Here is a 27,124-nt window from a genome sequence, read left to right on the forward strand (position 1 = left end):
ACTGTAAGTATGAGGCATTGTAAATTAACTCAAGTTTGAGCAGTTTCCAAAGAGGCTGTCAGATGAAAGAAAAGTGTGTGTGCACATTGATTCTCTCAGATAAGTATTCACTGCACTCGCTCGCACGTGTGCGCCTGTTGCACTATGCAGGGGCTCTGGAGGAAAGTACATTTGGAGTATGGGGGCGCTAGCCGGGGTTTATTTCACCTGTACAATCTTTTGTTTATTGTTGTGAAACCAATGGTTAATTTATTAGAGGGAGCTCCCCCTGCCTCTGATTTTTGGAGCCCCTGGCACCATGTGCATTCAGAATAGCGAGGGCATGATTCTGATCAACAAAGGCTCAATGGAAACGACTGGATCTTGCAGTGCAGAGAATACTTCTGAGTGACAGCCCAGCTGTCACTCCATCCCACAGAAGGAGGAAAGGGGAGAAGGGCATGGGTAGGACAGACATGCACCCATGCAAAGGAGGCGAGGCATGCAATCCTTACTTTGTACATGACCTCCTGAAGAAAAAGCTCAACCTTAACACTAGTATTTGTGTTTTCATTTCTGTAGTATTTCATAATATCAGTTTCACTTTCAAATCAAAAGTGATACTCAGGTACTTGTATCGTTTTCTTTGTGCAGTATTGGGCCGTTCGAGCCGTCCAGCAGCTACTGAGAATGAGAAGTCGCAACAGGGACGCCTCCATCGGTGTCATCTCTGCAACTATGTGACTGAGAAGCTGTTTAATCTTAAAGTACATTACCGAATTCACACAGGCGAGCGGCCGTTTCACTGCCACTTCTGCCCTCAGACCTTTTCACAAAGCCCCCACCTCAAGTCGCACCTGCGCCTCCACACGGGCGAGCGACCATTTCAATGCAAGGTCTGCTTTCGGAGCTTCTCTGGAAGGTACAACCTCAAGTCACATATGCGCCTCCACACTGGCGAACGACCGTACCGCTGCACCATCTGCTCCAAGGCCTTTGTGCAGCGCGGTCAATGGAACAAACACATGAGAACGCATCACCTTCCGGATACCACCCAGTGAAGTAGATGACATAGTTGTGTGAGTGAGTGGACTTGGCAACCTCAGTAGCCAAGTGACAAACTTCATGGTACATGAGAGCAACAGGGTGTTATTGTCCTCCAAAGAGCCAGCTATATCAAGTTTAAAGTTTCGTTTATTTGGTTTCTTAGACGGCGTCTAAGAGACGCTCAAGCTAAATTGCTTGACGAGGCCTCGACCCCTTTTACATACAGCACAATTACATTCTACACTGTGTACATCCCACATTGTACACATACATCAGCTTATTCAAACCACATGCAATATTATAAAAAATAATACAAAAAAATTAGAAGCATAAGAAACATAAACACACATAGCAGTTACACAACTTAATAGACCTTATCAATAAACAAGTAGTAAGCATCAAGACATCTGAGAAAAATGAAGCACTTCCTCCGTAGATGTATGCATAAAATTGTGACACGGTAGTCGGAAGTGGACAGTAAATGCACAATTTATGATCATGGGAAGATTGTAGGAGGAGAATGAAGTACATCAGTAACTCTCAAAAGGCATCACATGATACACCATTGAGTTAGTATTACTACTATTGAATTATGCCATTCTAAGAAGTCTGCACACATACCTCAAGTAAATGACATGCTATTGGAAATAAGGAAGCCTCTAGTTTCTTGTTTAAAAGAAGAGATTTTTTTTTTTTCTTAATGCTAAGGCCACTAAGATGCTGAAACCAAATAAACAAGTTGGTCTGTTATGACAGAGCGGTCAATTTAAGGATTGTAATATAAAAATTTCTGCTGCTTTCTTTCCACCAGTGCTAATGTGCTTGTAACGTTCCTGCATGTTAGGACATAGCTGAATAACATTGAGGCATACACTAAAAAACTCGCCCATTATGCGCTTTTACTTGTTTTGCTTGATGTACGGTGCTCAGTGATTCAAACACGATACTCAGAGTGCATGGCTGCTATTGCTTTTTGCATCACTGGTGGGCACTATGGACACCAAGCTGAATCATTATGGTATACGATAAAAGAGAGCTTCTGTGATGTGTTCTGACTGCATTTGGCCTTCTAGTGATCACCCAGCACTCACCGGTGGTGCAAAACGTGCTGGCTGCCATAAGGTCCAATTATCGTGTTTGAATCACCGAGCGCTGTACTAATCCCATCGCTTGGTTGTTTTTTTTCTGTGCCAAGGTGCTTTTTCCAATTTGAAAGCTATTACAAACTTGGGAATATTTTTCAGGCTTACAAAGAAAGCCGTTTGCCTTATATGGTTCTGAAGGGATAATTTTCCAACTCATGGGAATGTCCACTGTACAAATCCTAAGGTATTGTGAAATGTTTAGATGCTTTTGCATGTTGCAGCATAATAGCACGTTTCGTGAGTAATAGCCTCTTTGCAGCGATAGCTGTTGTGGGGGCTGTTAGCACGTTTGGATGTGTTTAGAGCTGTAACTGTTCAATTACGAATATAGCATCATTCCAGAGCCATTGAAGCGAATACTTAAAGTACTTCCAACATGGCATCTTTGACTTGTCATCTTTTTGCGTTTGAGGTCCAAGCACTGTAAACCCTCACAATAAATACTGGCAAGCATGTCTCATAACCATCCTTATTGTTCCATGTCATCAGCAAATATTGCTCAGCATCATGTGGTCATGATAATGTCGATGACGCCAGGTGTGGCATTTAAAGACAAAATTTTGCATCATATCAAAATATTTAGACAAAATTTTGCATTAAATCAAAATATTTTAAACTTTCCAACCTGCATACTAAGCGTCATCCTTGTACATGTGAAACTGGCGTGGTAAAGGTTTGGAAGTCAGCACACATGATTTAGGATGCATGTCTGCACATTACGAAATACTGAAGGCTCAGTTATGTAAGCTGTCACCCTTGTCACACTGTACCGCCTTAAGTATTGGCCTACATCCCCCAGTTTTTTTGCTCTTAGGAGCTAAGGCTATTTCGATGCTGTACAACATTTTATTACCATCAGTATCAGCCTAGATTGTAACGAAGCAGGATGTAACATTTCTTCACCGGAGTACAAAAAAATTAGTCGTCGTACTATTGCCATCATGCTATCGTCATCACCGTCTTGCTGCTGTTGTCAAGCGCTCCCTTGCTTCACACACACAATTTATCACCTTACACAAGCACGTTAATTCATCTGAAAATGCATAGGATCTGCATGATTTTTTTCTCATGACTAAACTAATTGGCAAACCAGCCACAGTACACTACATTACTAACTTAATCTTAAGCTTGCCACTCATTTTTCTTCGAAGAAGTGTAGCTTCTATGTTTAGTGCACCCTATAGCAAAAGTAAACTGCATTGGAGCATATGGCCAACTACATTAAATATTCTTCAATATTTAGAGCTTCTGTCATTACGAATTCACCATTACATGAGGCTTCAATGTGAATTCTAGATATATAACACCCTCTAGTAAACCTCTACTGTACTGCATCCATTTGCACAAATGTCACATAGAAAAGGTGCTTTTAAAATTTAAGTTACCCGTTGACTTTTAATCAAGTAGCACTTTAAGCACTTGCACGTACCCTGAACTACTGTTGCAAAGTTGCTTGGTTGGTCAGATATCACGAGGACAATGGAGCTATCACAAAAATAGAGGGCACTTTATCAGCTGATGCACTAGAGAAGCTACAAGTGATAGTATGAACTACCAACTTGATCTTTCTTCACAGCAGAATACTTTGTCATGTATTGTTCTGTGCTTAAAGTAAGTGGTGATTGTTTAATGTATGTTTACTGTAAAGAGTGGATGATGTTTTCTCAATGCCATTTACCATAGGCAATTTGCTGCATGGCATATATCATTTATTCATTTGGAAAACAAGTCATGGTGGCACCCCAGTGACAATAATGGCATCCTTTAGATATCCTATGAACATCCACTGCCAGGACATCGATAACCTAGAGAGGTGTCGAATACATCCTGCGGATGTCCCTCGCATGACAGTTAGGCCGCATTTGCCATGTCCTACGGACATCCCCTGCATCTCCGCGAGATTTTGTTGCACAAGTACTCTCATCAAAGGAAAAATGCAGCCAAAATGTGTGCATAAGCATTATATGTTGCTGTCAATATTGTTACATCAGCAGCCGAGTAGAAATTAGTCGTTCACTGCAATATTAGTTGATTGAATGCAGCGTCAAAAACAAAGCACCACTGCTGCCACTTATGGTTATGTCTCTGATATTCTGGCATTGCACCTGCCATGGTGACTGCATGTGGTTGTGACATTCTGCTGCTAAGTGCAAGGGCTGCATTCTTACATGACTGGAATGTGAAACTGTTTGCATAGCTTTGGGTGCACATAAAGAACCCAATGCAGTTAAAATTATTTCAGAGCCTCCACCACAGGCCCCTGTCATGGGCCCTGGGTTGCTTTCGGACATCATGCACAATCATTCAGTCAGTCAATCAATCTTCTGGTGTTCCATAAATGCCTATATGTATATATCAGGTTAAAACTGTGTAATATTCATGTACTTCTCAGCCCATTTATGTCAGGTAGTGTTAGATCCTCGAGGCTATAGTGGTGACTTTACTGAGATTGGACTGACACTTGGTACGCTGGGCAGACTTTGGGCAGACGAGACTTTGATTCTAACTCTAAATGTAGAGCGTCACTAGTCAGCTGTATTGTAATGGCATGCATGAATGCTTGAAAAATAAATTGATGCAACAGATTTCTCAGTATAATCTATTGGTTTTTACCACATCCTTTAGCTGCTTACATCTGCTGTAACATATGTTATTCCGTGTGTGCAGTATCTACAAAAATGTGCATTGTCAGTATAACTTCAAGATAACCTTCTAGCAATGTTTTAAACTGCGTGTTCATTGAAATATCGTAAAAAAGCTGTGCTTTTTGATATTTTGATTCGTGAACATCCACATATTCGCCTCTTCTTGGTTGTCAGAGGGCTGCTTCCTAAATCATGCAGGTGTTTATTCTGCAATAACAGAGGACCCAAAGGGAAGATGAACATACTGCATGTACTTGTACATGAATAAGCTTCAAGAATCTATTGCAGTTTGTTCAATACCTGTGCATTAACGGGCAGTAAACCTGCATGAGCATCAACTTGCAGCCAAGCTATATCCAGCCACTCTCTTGGATATTGTAAGAAACTCCTAGATACGCCCCTGTAGATGCTGTGCAATGCGTTGTGTCTTGCTTTCTTGCCTGTTGAAAAACTTTTTTTTTTTTATGTTAGCCACTGTGAAATAACAGCATCATAGAAATTGCATGCCATAGAATTAACTGAATCTTGCACTCATGGCACATTGTAATTTGTATTCAGTTTCTCTGGTGCCAGCATTATCTATTGTTGTGTAGCCATTTCAGACTCATTGTTTCTTTATTAATAATAGACATGTTTCATATAGTGTCATGCATATTGTATCATGCCAGAACAGTTTCAAGAATAAAAAAAGCCACAAAAAGTCTCCTCGCTTCCTGTGGGAAAGCAATTTGAAGGTGATACCCTATCGATGATGAGATGTTTGATCATTTTGCAACATGTCTTGCCATGCTGCAGCAGATCATATTCTGAATTGCAGGTTTCACTTTGTCAGCAAGAATGTAAGGGCACAGCACAATTAACTTTCCTGGTCTGTATTCACTAAATTTCACATCCAGTTGCACAAGAAGCAATACAAAATTTGGATTAAACATTTGGTGGTATCAGCTGTCAGAGGAAACATCGTACTTGAAACAAAACTTCATCGATGCCCCCATCTATGTCGTCATGCCAATGATCAGGGAGATCTTGGGGGAAGGAAGCGTTGCGTCTTAGATGCAATGAATATGACACACTAGTGTTACAGAGGATTGTTTGGGCATTGCGGACTGTTTGTTCTGAGAATATGGCATGTGCGGTTGCCCCTTCCTTTAATGACAATAGCCGCTATGCAGATTTCACACAATGCCCATGTTTGGTTGGTCAGTTAATCGTTCTGTCATCACAAAATGCTGCTGAGCAGAATAAATGCCAAAAGTGAAGAGTATTGTCAAAAGTGAAGAGTATTGTAAACTTTCTTCCTGTTCTAAATTGGCATGATACACTGTCTATTTTCTTTCCAGTTAGAACTGAATCTGTAAAAATAAATTTGGCAGCACTATTTCTCATCTTGGGCCTCGCAGGTATTCTACATATTCTCATGTACTGCATATACTGTCATTTCATTATCATATGTGCTTTTCAAAGGAGCGTCTTCACATACTGGTGAAAATACTAGGTAGTAAAAAACACGTACATAAAAAAAAATGGTAGCAAACATTTCACCAGTTTAGAGTTGCACATGTCAGTTGCATGCTGTTAAAAAGAAGAAGAAAAAGAAAGAGTGCTTCAAGCAATTTTTGTTATGCTCTGGCTCATTCACACCTCTTTCACCCTTACTATAGGTTATGCCTGTCTAATTTTAATTCATATACAGGCTCGTCCACAAGCACTAATCCTGTAGCTACTCTATAGGAACCTATATATAGACGTGGGTTCGTTCCCCACCTGCGGACAGTTGTTTTTTCATCCACTTTTAATTTCTGTAAATTTATCATTTTCGTTAATTCAATCGGTAAGTGCAAGTGATTTCCCCTATATTGTCCTTGGTGTCATTGTTTGTTGGCTTCTTATGATATATATATATATAGGATGTTTCACTTTAGCTGCACCAAATTTTTTAAAAGTGCCTATGGCAGATAGCACAATTATAATCCATGATCTAAACTACTCGATGAGGCGACCATTACTTCCACAAGAAATCGAAACGCATAATTGAATAATTAACATAATTACGTTAATTCACTTTTTTAATTCTTTATTTTACGGCACATCTTTCAATGTACGAATTATAGCCGCCGAGTTCGCAAGGCGTATCCACTTGGAACGAATTCTCGACCAGAACTGAACCAGTTTCGAGATATTAATTTTCAAAGTGTCCGATGAAATGCAGGGGCGTTCCAGTTAACTTTTTGAAGAAAACGCTGTTTTATGCATTGAAACACAAAGTTGATTCTGGTAGTCGGCCAAATGCCGTAGACTTTAGTTAATCAGATTCCAGTTAATTTATTCTTTTTTTCGATCTCAGCTCGAGGTTGTGATCGGCCTGTCGCCGGACATTGCTAGGAGCACTAACTTTCGTTATTTCGGTCTTGGGCTTCGCCAGGTTATCAAAAGGCGCGCCGTTTCTCGCCGAGTACCGATTTTAGGCCTACTTTCGGCAGATCTTAAGCGAAAGTGACTGCTCACATTCGCAGATTTTCGTTTTTTACATAATTCAAATGCACGCGGGTTTTGTCTCTCTCTCTCTCTCTCTCTCTTCTATGTTATTTTTTAAGGTCGCATTATGAAACCGAAACCGCGTTTGCGACGTTAGCATGCAACAGCCTGTCTACTGTCATAGTCAGAACGAGCGCCATCGTCATCACAAAATGGCGCCTGAAGTTGTTTATGCGTTGTATGGCGACGACGACGCGCTGCATTCAAGCTTACGAAGGCTCATTCAAAAGATAAGTTATTTTACATGTAGGGAGCGTCAACAGAGGCGCGTAACGTGCTTTTGGCGCTCCGGATACTTGCATGCGTCGCAGGATAAACTGGCGAAGTGGTTAGTCATGGTGCCGCTGAGGCCGCCATGTGTTCGCCGCTCGTTCGAGTGTAGCTTGCTTTTGTGGGCAATGCCCAATAAAGTTTTCGATACACAGTTTTACGTTTTACTTCAGCGTCACTAGTATACACCGTGGAAAACATGTTAAAAAAAAAAAAAAAAAAAAAAAAAAACTATATTTATGCAAAATTTTTCCTTAGATAGACGAGCAATACGCTGCCTTTGAGCCTTTTTTTGTTTTCGAACACTTTCATGAAATTTATTAGACGGACATCGCGTAAAAATAAGCCACTTTAGGCCGACTGGACGATACAACAATAACAATGAAAAATAAAACAAACCATTTTTTCTCACAGCACACACTAGTACAAAGCACTTTAAGAGCACAGAAGGACGGCGAGAAAAAAAAAAGACTGGTTAACGACCAACGAAGTCTCTGATTATGCCTCGAACGCACACGGCAAATCATCCTTCTTGCTTCACGGTGTAAGTTTCTTTCTCACTGATGTCTCCGTCAACAGAGGCGCGTAACGTGCTTTTGGCGCTCCGGATACTTGCATGCGTCGCAGGATAAACTGGCGAAGTGGTTAGTCATGGTGTAGGCCGCCATCTCGTTCGCAATGGTTGAGTTTGTTGACTACACCGTGGAAAACATGTTAAAAAAAAAAAAAAAAAAAAACTGTTTTAGATAGACTACGCTGCCCCTTTTTTAACAATGAAAGACGGACATCGCGTACCACTTTAGGCCGACTGGACGATGAAGCGTTCACAGAAGGAAGAACTGGGACCATGGCCTCGAACGTCATCCGCGCTGCGGGCCGCAAGATCATTAGCTACTGCACATTTAGAAATTTATTGAGCTCTGCGACCGCCTCTTGTGCGGTGAACGCTGTTATCGGTTCACTTGTTCATTTCCGTTTCTACCAGCTTCTTTTCCTGCCAGTTTTGTAGGGTAGCAAACCAGGTGCAACCTGGTTAACCTTCCTCTTTCCTTTTCTCTTTCGCTCTGTGAAAGCAAGCTACAGGGTCCAACTTATTTGCCCTTGCCAGAATCGGCGGCATGCTACCTTTGTTGTTGTATTTTTGTGTGCATGTGTGCGTTATAAGACTTGGCGCGTTCGATTTGAGTGCACTTTGTTTTGTATTATGAACCCATGTAAACTGGGTGCGCACTTGTTTCGGGGGAACGTTAAAATTGTGGCAAATACTACCAAATGAAGCAGTGTCGTGTTCGGAAGTTTATTACATGTTTCTTTTAATTCGGCCTGCCGTATGGTTTGATCAATCTTGTCTGTCACGTCAAGGTTGAATTAACGGATGTTGACTGTATATGGCAGCACGGTGTGTTCTTGTGGGGAATCAACCAGTCGCTGGATATGACTAACTTGGCACATTTTAAAGCTAAGCTTTTATTGCCTGTCTCCCAGAGGTTTGGCATGTCGTCATTAGTCTAGTCAATCTCGGCAATTGGTCCTTTCATCGCTATACAGCACCGACTAGCTAGTCAGCACGGCTTGCTGACAATGAAGAGATCAGTTTTATGCATGGAAAACAAGCCTATGAAGCCGTGAAGTCATTCATTTGCAACCATATTTGCTGAACCACAATCCTACCGTTTCAGTGGGATAAAACTGGCTGTGGTTGGGAGGTCATGTTTATTAAAACTTTCTTTGGTGGCATGTGAAGGTTTAGACATGTGGGCAGGGGTGATCCAGGGATCAGAGGTTCATTGAAGAATGGCACATAGCCAGTGACCTAAGTTGGTGCCAAAAAAAGGTTCATTGAAAAGTGGCACATACCCAGCGACTCAAGCTGGCGTCAAAGAGGTTATTAATGCTAACATTTGGTGTTCATCACGCTTGTGTTTATTTGTCAACTTCCGTTTTTACCAACAATGAGGTGTCTACATTGAAGGTCAATGGACGAAGGTCTTACAATGGTTTCCCATATTTCTGTGCATATGTCTGCAAGTGCTATCATCACTTCGCTCGCTGCTGCTGCCGCTGCCGTGCTTCCTTACGCCAGGGCTTCGACATCGTGTGCCTGCGCTCGAGTGTGATGTGTTCATGTTTGCCTGTGCATGCTGACACCATGCTTATTAATTTAGTTAGTAAGTGAATGTTTGCAAGTTTATACGTCCGATAAAACTACTATCGTTACTTTGTATAGCTGTGTTATTTGCTATCGCAACCGATGCTCGGCCTTTCAGGTGAAACTGCAACTTCTTTTCTGCTTTGACAGTCCTAATGCTTACGCATTAAACCATTAAACTCAGAATTGAACATCATCACCAGATGCGTGAATGGTAGCTTTCCATTTACAATGTAAAGCCAGTACCAATAAGAACTCCACAAACTTATTGTTGGCCTCTTCTCTGATCTGTCACGTTGTCCCCTGACCAGCCAACACACAACCAGAAGGGAAAAGGCATTTCAAGAGCAATTTCTCTTAGACATGAGCCCCGCAGTAACAGTACTAACAGTACCTCTACTTTAATCTTGTTTATTTCTTCATTCTTTGTAGATGGTGGACCATGTTGGCTTATTCACATTATCACAAAGAACCTCTTGGATAGCACCGTGTTCCCTGCTGGGGCTGTTGGACTACCTATTGTTTATAGTGTAGTGCATATGTGTTGTGACATTCGAGCTTGAATGAAATCTAAATCAAATAATGTGGAACAGTGATGGTATTAAGCGAATGCTGGGCACAATTTGAATATAATTTTTTGAAATTTTTTTTTCTGAAACTTTGTTTATTAATTGCTTATACATTCATGGCCAAAAAATTACTGATGGATTAGAGTAGAAGCCAGTACATCAGAGAAAACAGTAAAAAAAAAAAAATGTTTCAAATGTATATATCTCATGATGCAAGGCTAGCATAAGTTTGTAGAGGTAAAGAAAAGGCAGGGTGGAAGAGACAGTGTGTGTAGACTTTTGCTTGCTTGGTGTCTCCTGCATTATGCATGTGTGACATGGCACAGACTGTGATGCATGAAACATTGCGGAATGAAAGCACTATGAAACAAAATGCAAAATATGGGTTTGATTGAGAAACACTCATGCAGTTGCAAAGCGAAATTTTTACTCCAGCTCATCTTATGTCTCTGTTGATTTCTGCTGCAGAATGAAGACAATATACTACAACCTGTCGAATGGCCACACATGAATGCCAGTGACGACAGACTGATAAACCTGCTGTGCTACGTGCCTGCTGGATTCTTTTTTACTGCTCAGAGCAGTCCGTGCCTGGGCTACTTGTATATTCAGGCTTAGCCTTTCTGAATTATAACTATGGCCAGAACATTTCGTGTGCATAGTGGCTAACACAAATAGCTAGGCTATGTGTGTAATACCAATGCCACATGAAAACAAGAAAAGGCATTAACTGCTTATGTAAGTTTAATGTCATTCAAACAGTGACACACAGACATACTTAAAGGCCAACTGTAACAAAAGTTTGAATAATGTAAAAAGCTTAGATTCAGATAGATATAGAGCAGCCTCTGTGCAATTTATGTTTAAATACCAGTGGACATGACAGGAAAAGCGTGTTGCTAACCTGAAAGGTTAATAGCTTTACTCTTCTCCTTCCACAATTTTTACCAGTTAGTGAAGGTCTCATTCTCCAGCCTCTATGACGTGTGTGGCTGAATCAATGTCAATTCCTGGGTGCACTTTCCACTGCTGCCTTACATTTGAAAAACTCTTCTTTTTTGCTGTTATGTACACTTCTCTGTAGCTTCTTCCTAGCATAGTTTATTTTTGGATCCTCTCTAGCTGTTATTAAATATCCTTCCTTGTATTCAATGTTGATTGCATATTGATGTTTCTCTAGCAATGTGATGATGAACCTTAAGAATTGGCTCAGATTCATAGCGCCTGTTTCAGACAGCTAAATAAAAGAATTTGTCATTTACAATGTCATAAACATTTATACTGTTTGTATGCTTCTAACGAAGTGGAGTGGTAACATCAAAACAGTAAATGAACTATTGCCATAGAACACATTTGTAATTACAAGTGGTTGTCAGTAAGGTTAACAAAAATATATTTTAAGATGGTCATCTTAAGGTCGGTTTCCTTGCATCATTTCTGCGTCGATTGATCTGTGATATTGGTGGCTGTGCAAAAGCTACTTGAATTTCGTAAAAATTATTTTTTGACTTGAACCATGCTTTAGTAAATGTACTGTTGAAAATTTTTCTTGATGTTCTACCAAATGAAGGATGTGCCTGTTATCTTTTTCAACTCTAAAAAGCTTCATTAACTGCATTTGTGTGTGTTCTCAAATAGTGCGAGTCCTAATGAAAACTCTATGTACTAGATGTCTTTAAATTGTGACTCAAGAATTAACTACACTCACATCTGTGCAAGCAAGTGATGGGCCTGTTTGGATGTGACAATGTATGAGCAGCATCAACCCGGTGTCCCTTTTAGACATAGAAATAAACATAAGAGTTAGCCCCTGCACATAATTCATTTTGCGCTGTGCAGTGCCTGCTGTCCTGTTGTACTCTTTTCTATTGTATTAGCACGACTGAGGTGCCTTCTACTTGCTCTTTTTTCACTGAACTGATTGCTTTCTCAGAGTTAAATCTCTCGCATTGTGATGGACCATATCTGCTATTTAGCAGGGTCTTTTGCTTTAAAATACTTGTGCATTTTGCATTTATTGTGAAGTGTTTTATGCTATGTTTATGCTTGGGCAAGAGTTCACCAGAGCCAGCTTTAGGAGCCGCTCGCCGCACAGCAAACGTTCACCTGCACTGGCTCAGCGCAGTTAGCTGTATTTTTGAGCATTTTCACATTTCCCAGCAGTGCCTACCTCATTCGTTTTTTGTCGCAAACCTCTGAGCAGCAATTGCATGCTAGCCAAGCAACAAATATTTCACAGCACATGCAATTTAGCCTATCTTTAACGTGTTCTACTTGGAAATCATTTCTTGATAAGTTTTTGTATTATTAGTACTAACTTTGTACTGAGGCAGAAATATTAAGGTGAACTATGGCAACCTCACAAACAATCTACTGTAAACACGTTTCATCAGTGACGCAATCATCTTTTAGTCCGTCATGCCCGTTGGCCACCGCGCTGCCAATAAACACTGAAACTTGCTATAAAAAAGACCTTTTCTTACTGTTCCTGTGTTGGACAAGCTGAGGTTTCATTTCAGTGACACAAGCCTTACCCTTATTGAATTATCATGAGAGAAGAAAAAAAACCTTGTTTGCATCAATATGTATGCACTCTCATATCTTTGATGTTTCATAGCTGCAGCTTTGCTTTCAAATTAAAAATGTTACTCATGTAGTTGGTCTCATTTTCTTTGTGCAGCATTAAACCGTTCCAGCCGTTCAGGAAGTGCCAGAGGTGGAAGGCCAAAGCAGGGGGCACGCTACCACCGCTGCCACCTCTGCAGTTACGTCACTGAAAAGCTGGCACATCTGAGAACGCATGAGCGCATCCACACAGGCGAGAGGCCATTTCGTTGCCACTTCTGCTCCCAAAGGTTCTCGCAAAACTCCCACCTCAAGTCGCACCTGCGTCTTCACACGGGCGAGCGACCATTCCCGTGTGCCTTCTGTTCCATGTCCTTTACACAGCCTAGCCAACGTAACAGACACGTGAAAAGGCGTCACCCGGATGGCACGCATTGAAGTACATTGCTCCGATGTGTGAGTAGACCTGGCTTACTTATAACAATCTGCATGACATTAAGTGCAGGAAAGCAACTAGGTATTTTTTTGCACAGAAAAGAAAGTATCATTGTACAGCTAAACCTCAATGAAATGAAGGGGCCGTAAAGCTTTACAAATATCAAGAAATCGGAAAAAACAAATTTTAATGAGAAAAATATATTTTGTTAAATTTGAAAGTTGGTGACCAAAGATATGGTTTTGAGCTGTGTTAACTATTTTTTCGCAATGGTGGTGCAAAGCGAAGCCTGTGAAGCTTTTGCATCTACTCTGCCACCACGGCTGGTAGTGTCGCCCGCAGTGGGATGGCGCTATCATGAAAAGCGCAAGCCTCTTGCTTCAACAAGTCTCCGAAACTAGATATTACGTCACTTCTAGCACTTATGGAGGCAGCATGCATGAAGCTACAGCCATCTAGGCTTGCCAAATCTTTGCACCTGCCGCAGATTACCTTCATGACAGGGTGTGCAGACCATGTATGCGCTCGCCATGCACAGCTACGACCAGGCTAGTGGAGGAGACGTGCATTCCCCTCTGCCCCCTTACGCGTGCTTGATCCTGTTACCACCCACTCGCTTCTCCCTCCCTTTGCTCGCGTAGGAAAACGGTGCGCATCAAGCCACCATTCTTTTCGGCTCACCTTCACACACTTTCTCTTGCAACCAGATCATGCTGGGACGTGATATGATTTTATCGCATTTGGACTTTATACAGAACATAACAGCGACAGGGTCTTGCTGCCATTCTGCTATGCTTCGGTGGCCACTCTGTCGTGCAGCATGCAGTTTGAGAGGTTGCGTTTGCAAGCAGCCGCATCTAATTCAACTATTTAGCGATCTGCATCCATAGCAGTTTCGATTCATTGCCTCTATATTCCTTCAAGGCAGCAGTGAAATTTCGTTATATTAAAATTGTGTATAAACACACTTAATTCTATTGAGGTTCAAAATACATAGTGTTCTATGGACAAGGAGTTATAAAAAGTTAAATACCTTGTTATATTTAAGTTTATTTTATCAAGGTTTAACTGTATTGTTCTTCATAGAAATGTTGGCACACTTTCTTAGTACACTCAAAAATTTAATGCCTTGCACTGAAGGCAGGCACCACGACACAGTGGGGAGCTCATACCACACAGTTTGAGGGAAGAGGCAGATGTCATGCTAGCATCATGTCTCATTGAAATGTAAAGCTGTGCTTATTCTGTAGGTGCGGTGAAATGCAAGATGAATTGCATTTTGTACTCGGGCCGGCTGTGCTCACCTTCTGAAGAGCGTGGTCAAACTGGCCTGAGCCTGTCAGCAAGAAACGACAGCACTGCATTGTTGTCATGACTCAAAAGCTCCGATTTATACTCACCACACCCACATATACATTTTGGAGGCTGCCACCATCCAGGTGCATGCAATTAACCTCCTTCTGCACCCTGCAAGAGGAAAGACACCTCACAGGCACTTAACCAAGCATAGATTTATTGCTCATACAGATTTTCATTCAATCCCTTGCATGCCATGCGTTTCTTTCTCATGTAAAAATGTTTGCTACTTGTCACTGCTTATCACTGACGCCAATCCCAAAAGGACCACTGTTTCATTGCATGTGAAAATGAACCGAATTCCATGTTAATATTGCTACGTACTATTTGAAGACAATGATGTAGACACTCGGATTTAGTGGGACATACCTATGAGCGGTCACTGGCTGATCTGAGGACGACGACGTGCCTTGTTTTGATGTCTGATGGGCACCAAATTGTCCAGTCTTTGCTCAATGGTGAGAGCATCGCACGCGTAATGCGAAGACGTGGGTTCGTTCCCCACCTGCGGACAGTTGTTTTTTCATCCACTTTAATTTCTGTTAATTTATCATTTTCTTTAATTGATTTAGTAAGTACAAGTAATTTCCCCTATGTTGTCCTTGGTGTCATTGTTTGTTGGCTTCTTATGCTCCCCCTTGTAAATATCTCATGTAAATAGTTTACCTACTGTGCTTCCACGTAACACTATAATGAAGCTGTAAGTGCACTTTTCTCTGCATTGCAATTTTCGATCATAGGGTGTATTTTTCCCCCGCTCCTTTTGCACATACAGTAGAATGTTCTGAGAAAAACACAAATAAAATGTGAGGTTCCAAGTCATTATAATATATATGTAGCAGACTCAACTGTAGTCGACATCTACGTAATGCCAAGTGTTGAGCGAATCGTTGCAGCATGTGGTGCGAACTTGTGGGGCCTGAGTGGCCTGATACACATGTTGTCGTTTTTTTTTTTTTTTAGTTTTTTTTTTTTAGCAAGCATAAGATTGTGCTACTTGAATTTGGCCTGGGTCAGCAGCTGCTTCATGCAGGGCATTGTTGTGGGAAGTTTTCACATGCCCACTTGGCGAAAATCATTGCAGCACAAGACTCACTTTGTTGTGTAGGGTTTAAAGACTCGATGGGAAACTGAAACGTTATCGAGCTGGTGGGCGACGCCAAACCACGATATCGCCAGAGTAAAACATGACACTCGCCTCATGCCACCTGCAGCAGGGGACAGCGACGCATTTGGTTTTATCGCCTATTAAAAGTGTACACTAAGCTTCCAACGGCACTATGCCACGCGCTGTGGGACATATAGGTGAAGATGCTTATAGCAATAGGGTTGGCAGGGATAGCTGTGAATGCACGGGTGATGGACCCCCGAGAATTGCTCGTACCAGAAAAGGAAACCGAGTGTGTGCCGTCATTTTCACGTGACATGGGCGGGCGAGTACTGTGGGGAAACTGCCTTGGTGGGCACCTACTCCTCTCAATTGCTCCTGTCTTGCGCCTTTTCGTGTTCACATGGCATCTAGCAGCTGGAGAACGCATCACACAATTGCAGTTTGGTGATGTACTGAACGTTGGTGCCGAAAGAATGTGTTTTCCGGGAGTGTACTAATGAGTAACAAAGAACCATAACTGTATTGGGTCATTTTACATGTTGTTTATCACAAACGTTGGGGCCGGGAAATAGTACAAAACGGGATCGTCGGCAAGGTTCTACTGTACTGGAAAAAAAACTTTATTTTTGCAGTACCTTAATTTTCATGAGTTTTGCTGTTGGCAAATGACGCAAAATTTTCCAGGAAGTAATATGGACACTATCATGTTTACCATAATTTAATGCACACCTTTTTACAGAGGAAATAGCTACGAAAATTGCCATGTTACTATTGGATACAAAACCTAAACCGCGTTCGTGGTGTTGGAATGCAGAAGGGTACGCAAAATTCAGGGGAAAAAAAAAAAGAACTGCTTCGCCACACTCGTCTTTGTACCCTTTGTCACAGTCACGATCTCTTGAGCACGGCACCCCTTTGACGTCGTCAAGAGGGGAGTGGAAGGGAGAGGGAATCACAAAGCCAGTGATGCAGTGTAGCAAAGTGACTGGCGTTTCTTTCATGTTTTAGACATGCCATGCAAGGTGCATCCCCCCCCCCCCAAGGATTTTGCATTTTTTTTTCTTTTGGGGCACACACCCAGTAGCCAGATCTATTGTTATATCTGATAATGCAGCATGCAAACATTGTAGTATGCAGTTTATTTTACCATAGAACACATACGAAATGTTGATGGTGCATCAGCTGCTCATTGTTATATCTGACAATGTTGAAACCGATATTGTTATAAGTGGGTTCGACCCCGGACCTTAAACTGTCATGTGGAAATAGATTTTTATAGTTATGAAGAATTGAAACAGCAGTTTTTTTCCTAAGTATCTGAAGCCTGCTATTAGCATTGAGAAAGACTTAATGCCGGCCCTGTTGCTTCTTGGTATTTTTTGTGTGTGCTTGAACAGGCTTTTTTTAATTTCTTCTGTCGTAAAGGCCTCGCTACATTTCCTAAAGAAGAGTTCTTTACATTGCTGTAATATTCAATTGTGCATTTGTTGTATTCTGTATTTTTCTTGCTATTTTGTTTTGTACTTGTTTATTGCTGTGATATAATGATAACATTGTCCATGACCTATTTTATTACCTAAACACTAATTGCATTGCTGACTTTCACTATCCTGTGCAGCACGTGTGCGACCCAGAATTTCCTAAGATAAACTGGGCCTTTGTTGGGTGCTGCAGAACACCTTTAGCCCTACGTACTATCGGCGTCAAATCAAACGCAAACAGTGGAGTGCATAACTGAAGGTATAGTGCACGCCGTCCAGTTAACACCACTGACAGGCGCGCACATCCGGTTTGACTGCACTGCGCAATGATGGTCTCCCTACACTGCGATATTTTAGTTTATGTTCTGGTGCTCTTTTATTTGAAAGTAAGAAAAGGTGACGATGCACTAAGGATGACTGCGCAAACTGTACCACAGGCACTGCTGTTTGCGTTTCATTTGACAGCACATACGGTTTTGTCGCACTGAGCAATAATACTCGGCCTATATTGTGATATTTTAGCTTCTATTTTATTTTATTTTTATTTTCTCGATTCCAAATAAAAGAGAACCAGAACATAAACAAAAATTCAGAGCCCTTCCACTACTTCCACTTTTGCCAGCGAAGCTGTGACTATGGTGGGTCTGCTGTAGCGAATATTGCCCCCACGATGAGAATGAGCGTATCGTTGTTGGGCATCACCCAACCGAGCATGTCTATCATGAACGTTTCATTGCCTTTCGTAGGCGTTGCAGGGGGAACGTGCACAGTCGCGATCACCGTACCAATAAAGTGTTTTATTAAAGACGGCTACGCCACTTGCAGTGCGTGCACGAGCACTCACATGGTCGCCAGGGTGACCTACGTCACGTAATGAAGAAGCAAACGCAAGATCTGGCGAAAACCGCGGTATAATGCACACTTTTTTACAATCCTAAGTTTGAAAACGTCGCCATCTCAGTGTTTTCATACGACTCCACGAGGTGGCGCGACGTGTCTGAAATTGTTGTACACTACACTTCCAGTTTTTTACAGATGCAATCTCCTATAACCTAGCCTATAACAGCTTCGCTGTAAAAAGGGGGAGCATCATCGCGCAGTGCAATCAAACCGCATGTGCACACCTGTCAATTTTGATAACTGGATGGGCATGCACTATGCCTTCAGTTATGCTCTCCGCTGTTCGCATTCCATTTGATGTTGATAGTATGTACATCAGTTTGCAGTACGATCTTCTAAAACAATGAACAATGAAATGAAATTCATTATTTCAGTTTGCATATAGCTTTTCTTTCTATATTTTGCACATAGTAATTTCATGTTGTAAATAAAGCGATAAATTAGTATCTTGTCTGATTTTCCCCCTTTTTTCTTTTCTACAGCAACAAGATGGCATCATAGTCAGCTGGTAACTATCAAGTGCACCAAGTGTCACTGCAGAGGTGCCTCGACCCTTGTGACCTGTGTTATTATATGACCTTCCGACTACCTTCTCTCATAGCGCACGAGTGCATACGCACACAGACTGGAGGCCTTTTCGGTGTTGCTTTTGCTCTTGGAGCTTTTTGCAGAAGGGGGACCTCAAGTTGCACTTGTGCATCCAGATGGGCAAGTGACCATTCCTCTGCCCAGTCTGCTGTATCTCCTTTGTGTGGGCTTCTTGGCTGAACAGTTTCTTGTGAACACATCACTGTGCTACCATAGAGAAGCAGAACACCAACTGTGTAGGTGGACGTGGTTCATTAGCGGGAGATAAATGAAGTTCTGCTACATTTGCAGTATGCTGCATAGTGCTCTAGTATGTTGGGGAGCTCAAATGTAATCATGCAGTGGAATATGTAAAAAAGAAAGTCGTTTTTTAAGATGGTGCAGCATAACTAAAGAAGCTGTTGAGGCATTGCTGTGGCCAGCTGGATAAGGTTGTTACACTGATTTTCCAGTGCCTTAGTATAGTGGGTCACACATTAATATAGTCAGCCATGATATTACGCTTTATTTGAACATTGGCATATTTAAAGGTATCAGCACAAAAGAGCTTGCCATGTCAAAAGTTCTTTATACAAAAATATTGCAAAGTAAGCCGTTAATAAAAATTGAGACATTTCCAGTAATTTTTGAGGTTTCGGCAAACATAAGCTTACTGAATGGTGCATCCAAGGTTTCTAAATTGCACGGCTTTGTGAGAGGACATGCTTTATACCAGGCACCGTAAAGACATGCACAGGTGAAAAGTACAAGTACCTGATGCGCCATCATTACTGGATTTAGGTGGCGCACTTTGCTGAAGCACCGCAACGGCAGCGAGAGAAACAGTAAACTTTTCTTAGGGGGGGAATCTCTGGGAACGCACTGCCATGACGTAACACACTGAGCAAGAACAAGTCAGTGGCTTGCAGTTGCTGTTTCTTTTTGTTCTCCGTTCTTTCTTTATCATTATAACTATTAATATATTTTTGTGTCCTGGTTTTTCTGAATACCGGTATCCTTTGGGATTTTATGCATGCCACTTGGCATCGATTTGTTTGGTTTTGCTTCTTCATTTTTGTGTCTCGAGTGTTAATTTTGTGCAGCAATGCAATTTGTTTCTAGCTTCTATGAATTCATATACAGTGAGCTTTGCTATATGCTGTTCACTATGTGAAAGTGAAATGTATTACTGCTAATATTCAGTGCAAGTAATTTTTTTTATCTATCGTCATATGGCATGAAGTCTCAAGAAGGTGAGCTTAACTGTTTATTTACAATACTTATACCAAATAACGCTGCCTTCTGTGACCTCCTAATAGTGGTTGTGTTACAAAAACTCGTTACTCAATTTACACTTCAGTTCAAGCAGTCAGTCAAGGTATCTGCTTGAATTAAGCCGACAATTCATGTTTACGGAGAGGGGCAAGAGACAGAGATGTAATGAAGTAATTGGCACGCATTTTTTGTGCGTTCCCACAACAGCAAAGTGAAGCGCAGTGTACTTGCTCGACGAATGATGGGATATAACTTATGTCGCAAGGTGTTGGTTTATGGTCAACAAACAGTAGCTTTATACTTATTGGCAAAAGTTCTTTGCCAAACTCTATAATTATTGTATTCCTTCCCCTCTTGAAGATTATGGCATTGAATGTAAGGTTATGGGCCTGTTTATTTTACCACGTTAGTTACCGCACTCCGTACCTTGCTGCACCAGAGATTGAGAGAGGGGCTGGAAAAGCTCACTTCCGGTGCCTCAGAATGCTTCCACTCGTTTATCACCGACTTCTAAAAAAAAAAAAAAACCCATCCCATCAATTGGACAGCGTCTTAACAAAGTCGTCACACTGTCTGCATTCAGTAAATTCTAAAACAATACTTTAAACACTGATTGATTCTTCCAGTGTCCAGCAAGTGCTGGACAATGGCCAGCGGGAAAGCAAAATAATTGGAGAAAGGAGAATTGAGGAAGTGGGTGAAGGGTGTCCTTACATTCCATGATCAAGGTACAGCTAGTTGTGTTGGCAAGCAATGATTAGGTGGAGCCTTTGTAATGGCATTCGGTATATTGAATATGCCGTGTAGTGGGAGGTTAACATAAACAGGCAGTGTTCCTGTTCTTTTTTTTTTTTTAGTATCTTTTTTTGGCACTGCTTGATAAAAACAACTTAATCAAAATATTTATATCCTGTATATGCAGGTTCGATTGTGCTCGCAGAAATGAATATATTGAGTCATTCAAAGGGACATGTTGTTGTACAGATATATGATTGCACGTTTGAAAATTATTGTAACTTTGTGTGTACAGAAGAATGGCTGTCTGCATATTGCTATTCTAAACTATACCAAGTTCCTAACTCGCAGTATTGTACTATAGTGTTGATTATACCCAGATATTATTCAGTGTTTGGGCACTTGCTCGTGTCAGTGATACATTGTGTTTCAGCGCTCTTGAACCAGTTTCCCCAGTGAACCTCTTTAATTTCTTCCCCTTGCTTTCCCTATGCTTCCCCAAGGCTTTTCTTTGCTTCATGTCTGTCAGCTTCATGTTATTGTAACTAACAAAGCATGGAACCCATAGGTTCTCTCTATTCTTGTCACTCAAAGATGCCAAATACTTTATTGAATACTATGGACTGAGAAATGCATTCTTGTTGCAAAGTGAGAACAAATTGGCAGCAGTAAATTAAAAACATTTTTTTAGAAGTTGTTAGAATAAAAATACAGGTTACTGTGCAACGACAGAATTCTTTTGCTGTGTGTTGGCTGCGGCTGTGTGGCAATAAAACATGAGCGTTTACTGTACTTACTTGATTCTAATAAGCCGTAAATCTAACGCGGACCCAATTTTCCGGGTTTAACATAAGAAAATATAAGTGCACCTCAATGTAACATTCTCTCCTCATTCGTTTTCAGAAAAAAAAAAAGAGACGATGCAGAATTTACCTTTACAGAAGGTAACTTTTTGTAAAATTACCTTTCTTAAAGAAAGTGGTGTGCCATCATCTGCATTTGTGCTTTATTGGTCACAGATACTAAGCACACACGGGTGGTATTCTTGAGTGATCACTTTGAGAGATACTGCTATCACTTTTGCAACATTTTACGTACATGACTTTGCATTGTACTTGTCGAAGTATGCAACCGACAACGTTCCTGATACTGTGTGCCGATAGCAAGCTTAGCATACAATAGCACCAGGAACACTGGCAGCTGTATATGCTGATGCATCCTGTGCCGAGTTGCGAGAAATCTCCTGAAAGTAATAGTGCCATATTTTTCGGACTATAAGTCGCACATTTGTATAAGTCGCACCACCCACTTTCCTCGGGTTCTGAAGAAAAAAAATTTATCTGAAAGTTGTGCCGGTGTATGAAATGCACCTATCAACTTGGTCGACATGATGAAACTTCATTATGCACACTTACACACTCATCACAAAATTTCATACTTACCCACTTCAGGGAACTACATTTCCGTAAACAAAATTAGGGAGGCAAAGCGGGTTGCCTCTGCACTGCCTACACGGTGAGCCCTAGGAGCTAACATCTGTCGCCACAGTCATTCCACTGGTAATGCAAGATTCGATTTCTTTCGAAATGTTGCCGTACATGACTTTTTGTACTCTCGAAAAAAAAAAAAAAGGATAAACGCTGACATTTGTCACTCCGTGCGCATGCTTAGTCGCACAGTTGCATAAGATGCATTGCCAAAAATTTTGTAAAAAATAAAACAGGCTTATAGTCCGTGAAATGCGGTATGTATGGAAAAAAATAATTGTCTGAGAATACTGCTCCTGTTAATAGTCAAGTACAAAAATGATCCCGTAGCAACCTTCATGAAAACGTGCTCTCTCACCATTATGTGATGGTGATGATGCTGCATCTGACGGTAAGCTGTGACCAACACTGCAAATATACTTTTGGTTCCGTATCCGATTGTAACGTGCAGGCAATTTTTTCTCTGAATGAAGGAAGCTGTACAGACATGAAACCATAAATTAGAAACATGGATCTCGGACTCACGTAGCATCACGTAGCATCTTGTCCACAGCAACATTTATTCCACACCTCATTCTCTGATCACTTCGTGTCTGCATCTCATTAGAAGTGACCATGATTTCCATTCAGGTGCTTAGCACGACACTTTCGTTTGCTAATCAATATAAATACTTGTGTTAGCTGCCCATTTTTAGCACCAATTTAAGGCAGATGTAAACTTCTTACATCTTGAGTACCTTACATGTCACTTTTCTTGTAGGAGATTGTTTTGTTGATGTACTGTTTTTCAATCTGAGAGCACTTTAATATATTTAGATATTGTCATACTGTGATGGCTTTTTATTTCTTTTTTTATGTGATAAATCTTGAAAGGATGTGTGGTAGCTTGTTAACCTTGATAGAGTCAACTTGTGCACAATAGCAAAAGGAATGGCATGTACAGTTTTTGCCAAACAACAGATCGTCCTAGAGGTTGGATTGTTGAGTGATGGCTGCATTGTGTGGCACCTGTGGAGCTTCTGGGTCTAGAAAGCTCTGAAGGGTAAGGAAAAGTGTTTTCCTTTTTCTTCAGATCTTTTGGGCAGAGTGGATGCAGTGGGTGGCAGGCTACATTTTGCAGTCATTGAAGCAGTGTCTGCTTTTTTATAAGCTGTACTTCCTACCGTATAGCACTGCACCCATGTTCATCCACCTCGATGCTGGCGCAGTTGGTTCATTGCTGATAATATTGTTCCCCCCTCTTCACATATGTGCAGTTTGTACTTGGTGAATTGACCGTCTCTAGCCACACTAGATATTTTTTCGAGCCTTCGGGTTAAGTGGCTGTACATCTGTGAACTTCTGCACGTCTCTATAACTGCTAGCTTCAGTGTTGAATTTGGGTGCATGTGGAAATGTTACCTTTTCTTTATAATTTTTATTATACATAGTACATTTAGCTTTTCTCTTTGAGCTTATTCTTTCATTCTGTTCAGATCTCTTTATTATCTTTTTTTTCATGTTGGCTATCCTTCACAGCAAATAGCTGTTTAACCTTTGTTATGCATTGAATTCACTATGTGTCTATTTCAACCCACTGAATAAATGACTGTGTCTAGTGAATCTGTGCTGTTTACTCTTTTTGATGTATCTGTGCTTCCAGTTACATTGGTAAACTGTTTTCAATAATATTAACCTTCTTTTCTAAACAGAAATCAGCAAAGGTGTTTAGAAATAAAAATAGTCAAGTTTGTTTCCAAGGATACTTTCATCTTCCTATGGCGGATCATCTTTCATCTTCCTCGTTTCGCCATCTGCTGTAGAGCACACTTGTGATTCCAAATAATTGTCCTTAAAGGGACATTAAAGGCAAATACCCAAGTCGATGCGGACTGTTAAAGTACCATTCCAGAAACCTCGCAGCGATTGTTTCATGCCAAGAAAAGGCTTAGTTTACGAGAATTGTGTTTGGCGGATCCGCATACCTCTAGCGCAATTCAAATCAGCTGCCCCTGAGTGAAGAGTGGCGACGTTGCATACGCCATCACTGTCCTTTACTGCCGCCGGTGAGTGAAACGGTGCTCGACAGATGGTGAACGATTTCTTGCGCAAAATTCAGACACGCGACCATGGAGAAAACGAACCAAAAGCGTTGGATTCGCTACTTGAGCTGCTCTTGGTCAAGTGGTGTGGACCATTCGGGAATCCGGCGACATCACATGGACGTGGCATTCTCTGCTACTTGCTGTTTGTATCAGTTACGTGAGCCAGCAAAACCAGCAAAACCAGCACAGCACTATGCGATAACGAAACTACAGAAACTCGAAAGCGCGGGCAGCACGGAGTGGACAAGACGAAACCTTTTGACTGCCCGCATCATTGTCAGGGGTAATGTGAATGAGTTTCTTTCTTAAAATCAAATTGAACTGGAAAAGTAGCGTTTTCTTTCGTGTTTTAATGCAATACAATTATCTTTTTACTACGAGTGGTTGAGTACTAGTGACAGAATTATAATGAGGACTTCCTTCATCATCGGGCTAGTGCTTGAATATCCTGAGGGAGTCTCTAATTATGTCCTGCATTTACCTTAATTTCTCAACTACTAAAGCTCTGTTCACGATAATATTGACGCCTGAGACGTTCTTGAGCACTAGTGTATCACCCTGTCCAGTCAAGGGGACCTCACAATGAACCTGGGGGGCAGGCACTAAAACTTACCACACGCTTGTCATGGTAGCCTTCATATCTCATGCCTGGTATAATGCTGTATGCTTCAGTCTCATGTAGGTACAAAAAGAGGAAGCTGGAGTTTTTATCATGTGAATCTAAGCAGTGTCGTAATGGGCCTTCTTCGGCACACAAGAACATGACTTCAGTGCTTCTGCAGTCTTTTCTACAATGGGAGCCAGCATTGAAAAAAGAAAATGGAACTGCGGAAGACATCCGACATTAGGTTCTTCAGTTAGACTCCCCATGTCCCATGAATTTCTGAGTATACCTCCGAAGACTCCACCATAGGAAGATGAAAGTATCCTTGGAAACAAACTTATGTGAAAGACAAATAAGGAGGCCCATGCCCCTCAATGAGCTCCGCTTGTGCCAGTGGGTGCAGCAGTACTCTCGGTGCACTCTTCACTGATGCTGCCTGGGATCCTGCCACCCACTGTGCAGCCATTGCCGCCCACCATACAGGCAAGAATGCAACCCATGGCTGGCTATCAGTAAAGGACCAAGAGGACCTTGTGACATGTGAGCTTGAGTTGCACGCAATCGGCATGGCTTCGTAATGTCGCACAGCAAGCCATGCAAGGCTCACCATCATCTAACACGCAAGTAAAAGTCTACCCAGACTTGAAGCACTTCACAAGTTGGGCCGGACTCCTTAACGTGGGTCTTAACGTGAATGACAAGATAAAACAAAAAAGACGCAAAAAAAGCAGCTGTGCATTCTGCTTGCAAAGTAGAGTGGACGTGTTGGTTAACTTGGTGCCCAGATATGTGGTTGGCATCGATAATGGTGTCACTTGTGTCTGCGAGTGCATCAGTGAAACCCCGCTTGCAGTGCAGGCACACCTTCACACCCACCCACACTTTAGAGGACCCAGAGGAGAAGCACAATTTGCTTAAAGAATGAGGCAAAAAGAGTCGTGTATTCAAGTGTTCCAGCTAACCACCATCCACTGCCCAAAGCACTATCACGTGAGTGCAAATCCTCATTCATAAAGTGAGGGCAGCCGCAACCCTTTCAGAAAACGCACTTGTAAGATAGTGAGCACATGGAAGTCGCCATGACACGCAACAATACTCGGGTACCATCAGCACATGCTGGATGTGCAGCCTTACAATGAAGCATCTTGTGTAGGATTGCTCTAGTATAGAGACTACTTGGGCACCTTGTCTTGTTAATGTGTCATCGTATGACTCTGGACTTTACCCGCCGAAGGCAACACTACACGGATCATGCATTTGTTGTAGGATTTTCCCCCTTGGAGCAGGCATCCTTGCAAACATATAATTTTACCTTGTTTTACTGTTCCTCGTTTCGCCTAACATAGGGCAGCGTGCAATCAACTTGTGTAATACATTGAAGATGAAATCAACCTGTATGTAATATGGGAAACATGGCACAGCTAAGATGACACAGCAGTTGGAGAAGACATCCTTTATATAACAAGCTCTATTGCATACTCGATAGGGGAACAGCGCAAAAGAACATGACAAGAAGGGCTTGTCGTGTTCTTTTGCGCTGTTCCCCTATCGAGTATGTACCAACTAGACCAAGCCTCTACGGTCTTGCAATCTATTGCATACCCTGATGTACATCTTCCTTGCACAACTCTTGCGTGTCTCCTTACATTCAGCTTTTCTGCATGATGCACGCGATGGTGGAACTCAGTGTTGTAACATAATTACAACAGATGGCGCAAGTGCTCCTATACTAGTGTCACCTGATGGCACGGATAGTTCAAGCATGAGAGAAAGTTGCTTTCATCTTTTTGATTGTGGGACTTCAGTGTACAGACTAAAAGTGCACTTGTTGGTGCACTCCAGGATTGTCCTGCAGATGGCTTCCGCTTTAACTTAGCAGCACGGCACCAGCATAGGCAAAATTGCTTTGGCATGCTTTTGGTTTGCAGGATCACACCTGCGAGCGACCTAGGCCTCTCAGTTCAGCACGGGCAAACGTTCCCTCTGTATTCTCAGCTGGTCTAACATCCTGAATTCCTCAGCATGCCTCACTAAGGAACTATTTCTAGTATATCAGCTAGCTGTAATTGTTGTATTCAAGAAACAATAAATGCCCTCTTTGTGTAACTGCACTACTGTATGTTGCATCTCTTGTTCCCAAGTGCCAGTCAGTCTCGCATCTTTCATAGCTTCCGTACCTCCCCC

General features: G+C 41.7%; 1 protein-coding gene and 1 long non-coding RNA gene across 3 annotated transcripts; both read left to right on the top strand.

Annotated features, from left to right (window-relative positions):
• Nucleotides 1-455: 455 nt before the first annotated feature.
• Nucleotides 456-1,040, top strand: LOC119450355 (gastrula zinc finger protein XlCGF49.1-like). Its single transcript, XM_049666484.1, has 2 exons — nucleotides 456-537; nucleotides 634-1,040. Exons 1-2 carry the CDS (start codon nucleotides 456-458, stop codon nucleotides 1,038-1,040), a joined length of 489 nt encoding a protein of 162 aa, XP_049522441.1.
• A 7,157-nt stretch (nucleotides 1,041-8,197) lies between these two features.
• On the top strand, nucleotides 8,198-23,854 carry LOC119450356 (uncharacterized). 2 transcript variants are annotated; one of them, XR_007466415.1, is made up of 3 exons: nucleotides 8,198-11,077; nucleotides 13,020-13,360; nucleotides 18,671-23,854. It is a non-coding gene; the product is annotated as an uncharacterized LOC119450356 (long non-coding RNA). The 2 variants fall into 2 exon arrangements; XR_005191373.2 differs by having other exon boundaries at nucleotides 8,198-13,360.
• Nucleotides 23,855-27,124: the final 3,270 nt, after the last annotated feature.

This window comes from Dermacentor silvarum, chromosome 4 (assembly GCF_013339745.2).
Source record: "Dermacentor silvarum isolate Dsil-2018 chromosome 4, BIME_Dsil_1.4, whole genome shotgun sequence".
NCBI lineage: Eukaryota > Metazoa > Arthropoda > Arachnida > Ixodida > Ixodidae > Dermacentor > Dermacentor silvarum.

Excerpts from the sequence above, each read along its gene's own strand:
- LOC119450355 (XM_049666484.1), top strand. The coding sequence starts at position 456 with ATGCACCCATGCAAAGGAGGCGAGGCATGCAATCCTTACTTTGTACAT. Across the intron at positions 538-633 it reads AAAGCTCAACCTTAACACTA|TATTGGGCCGTTCGAGCCGT; the intron begins GTATTTGTGTTT and ends TTCTTTGTGCAG.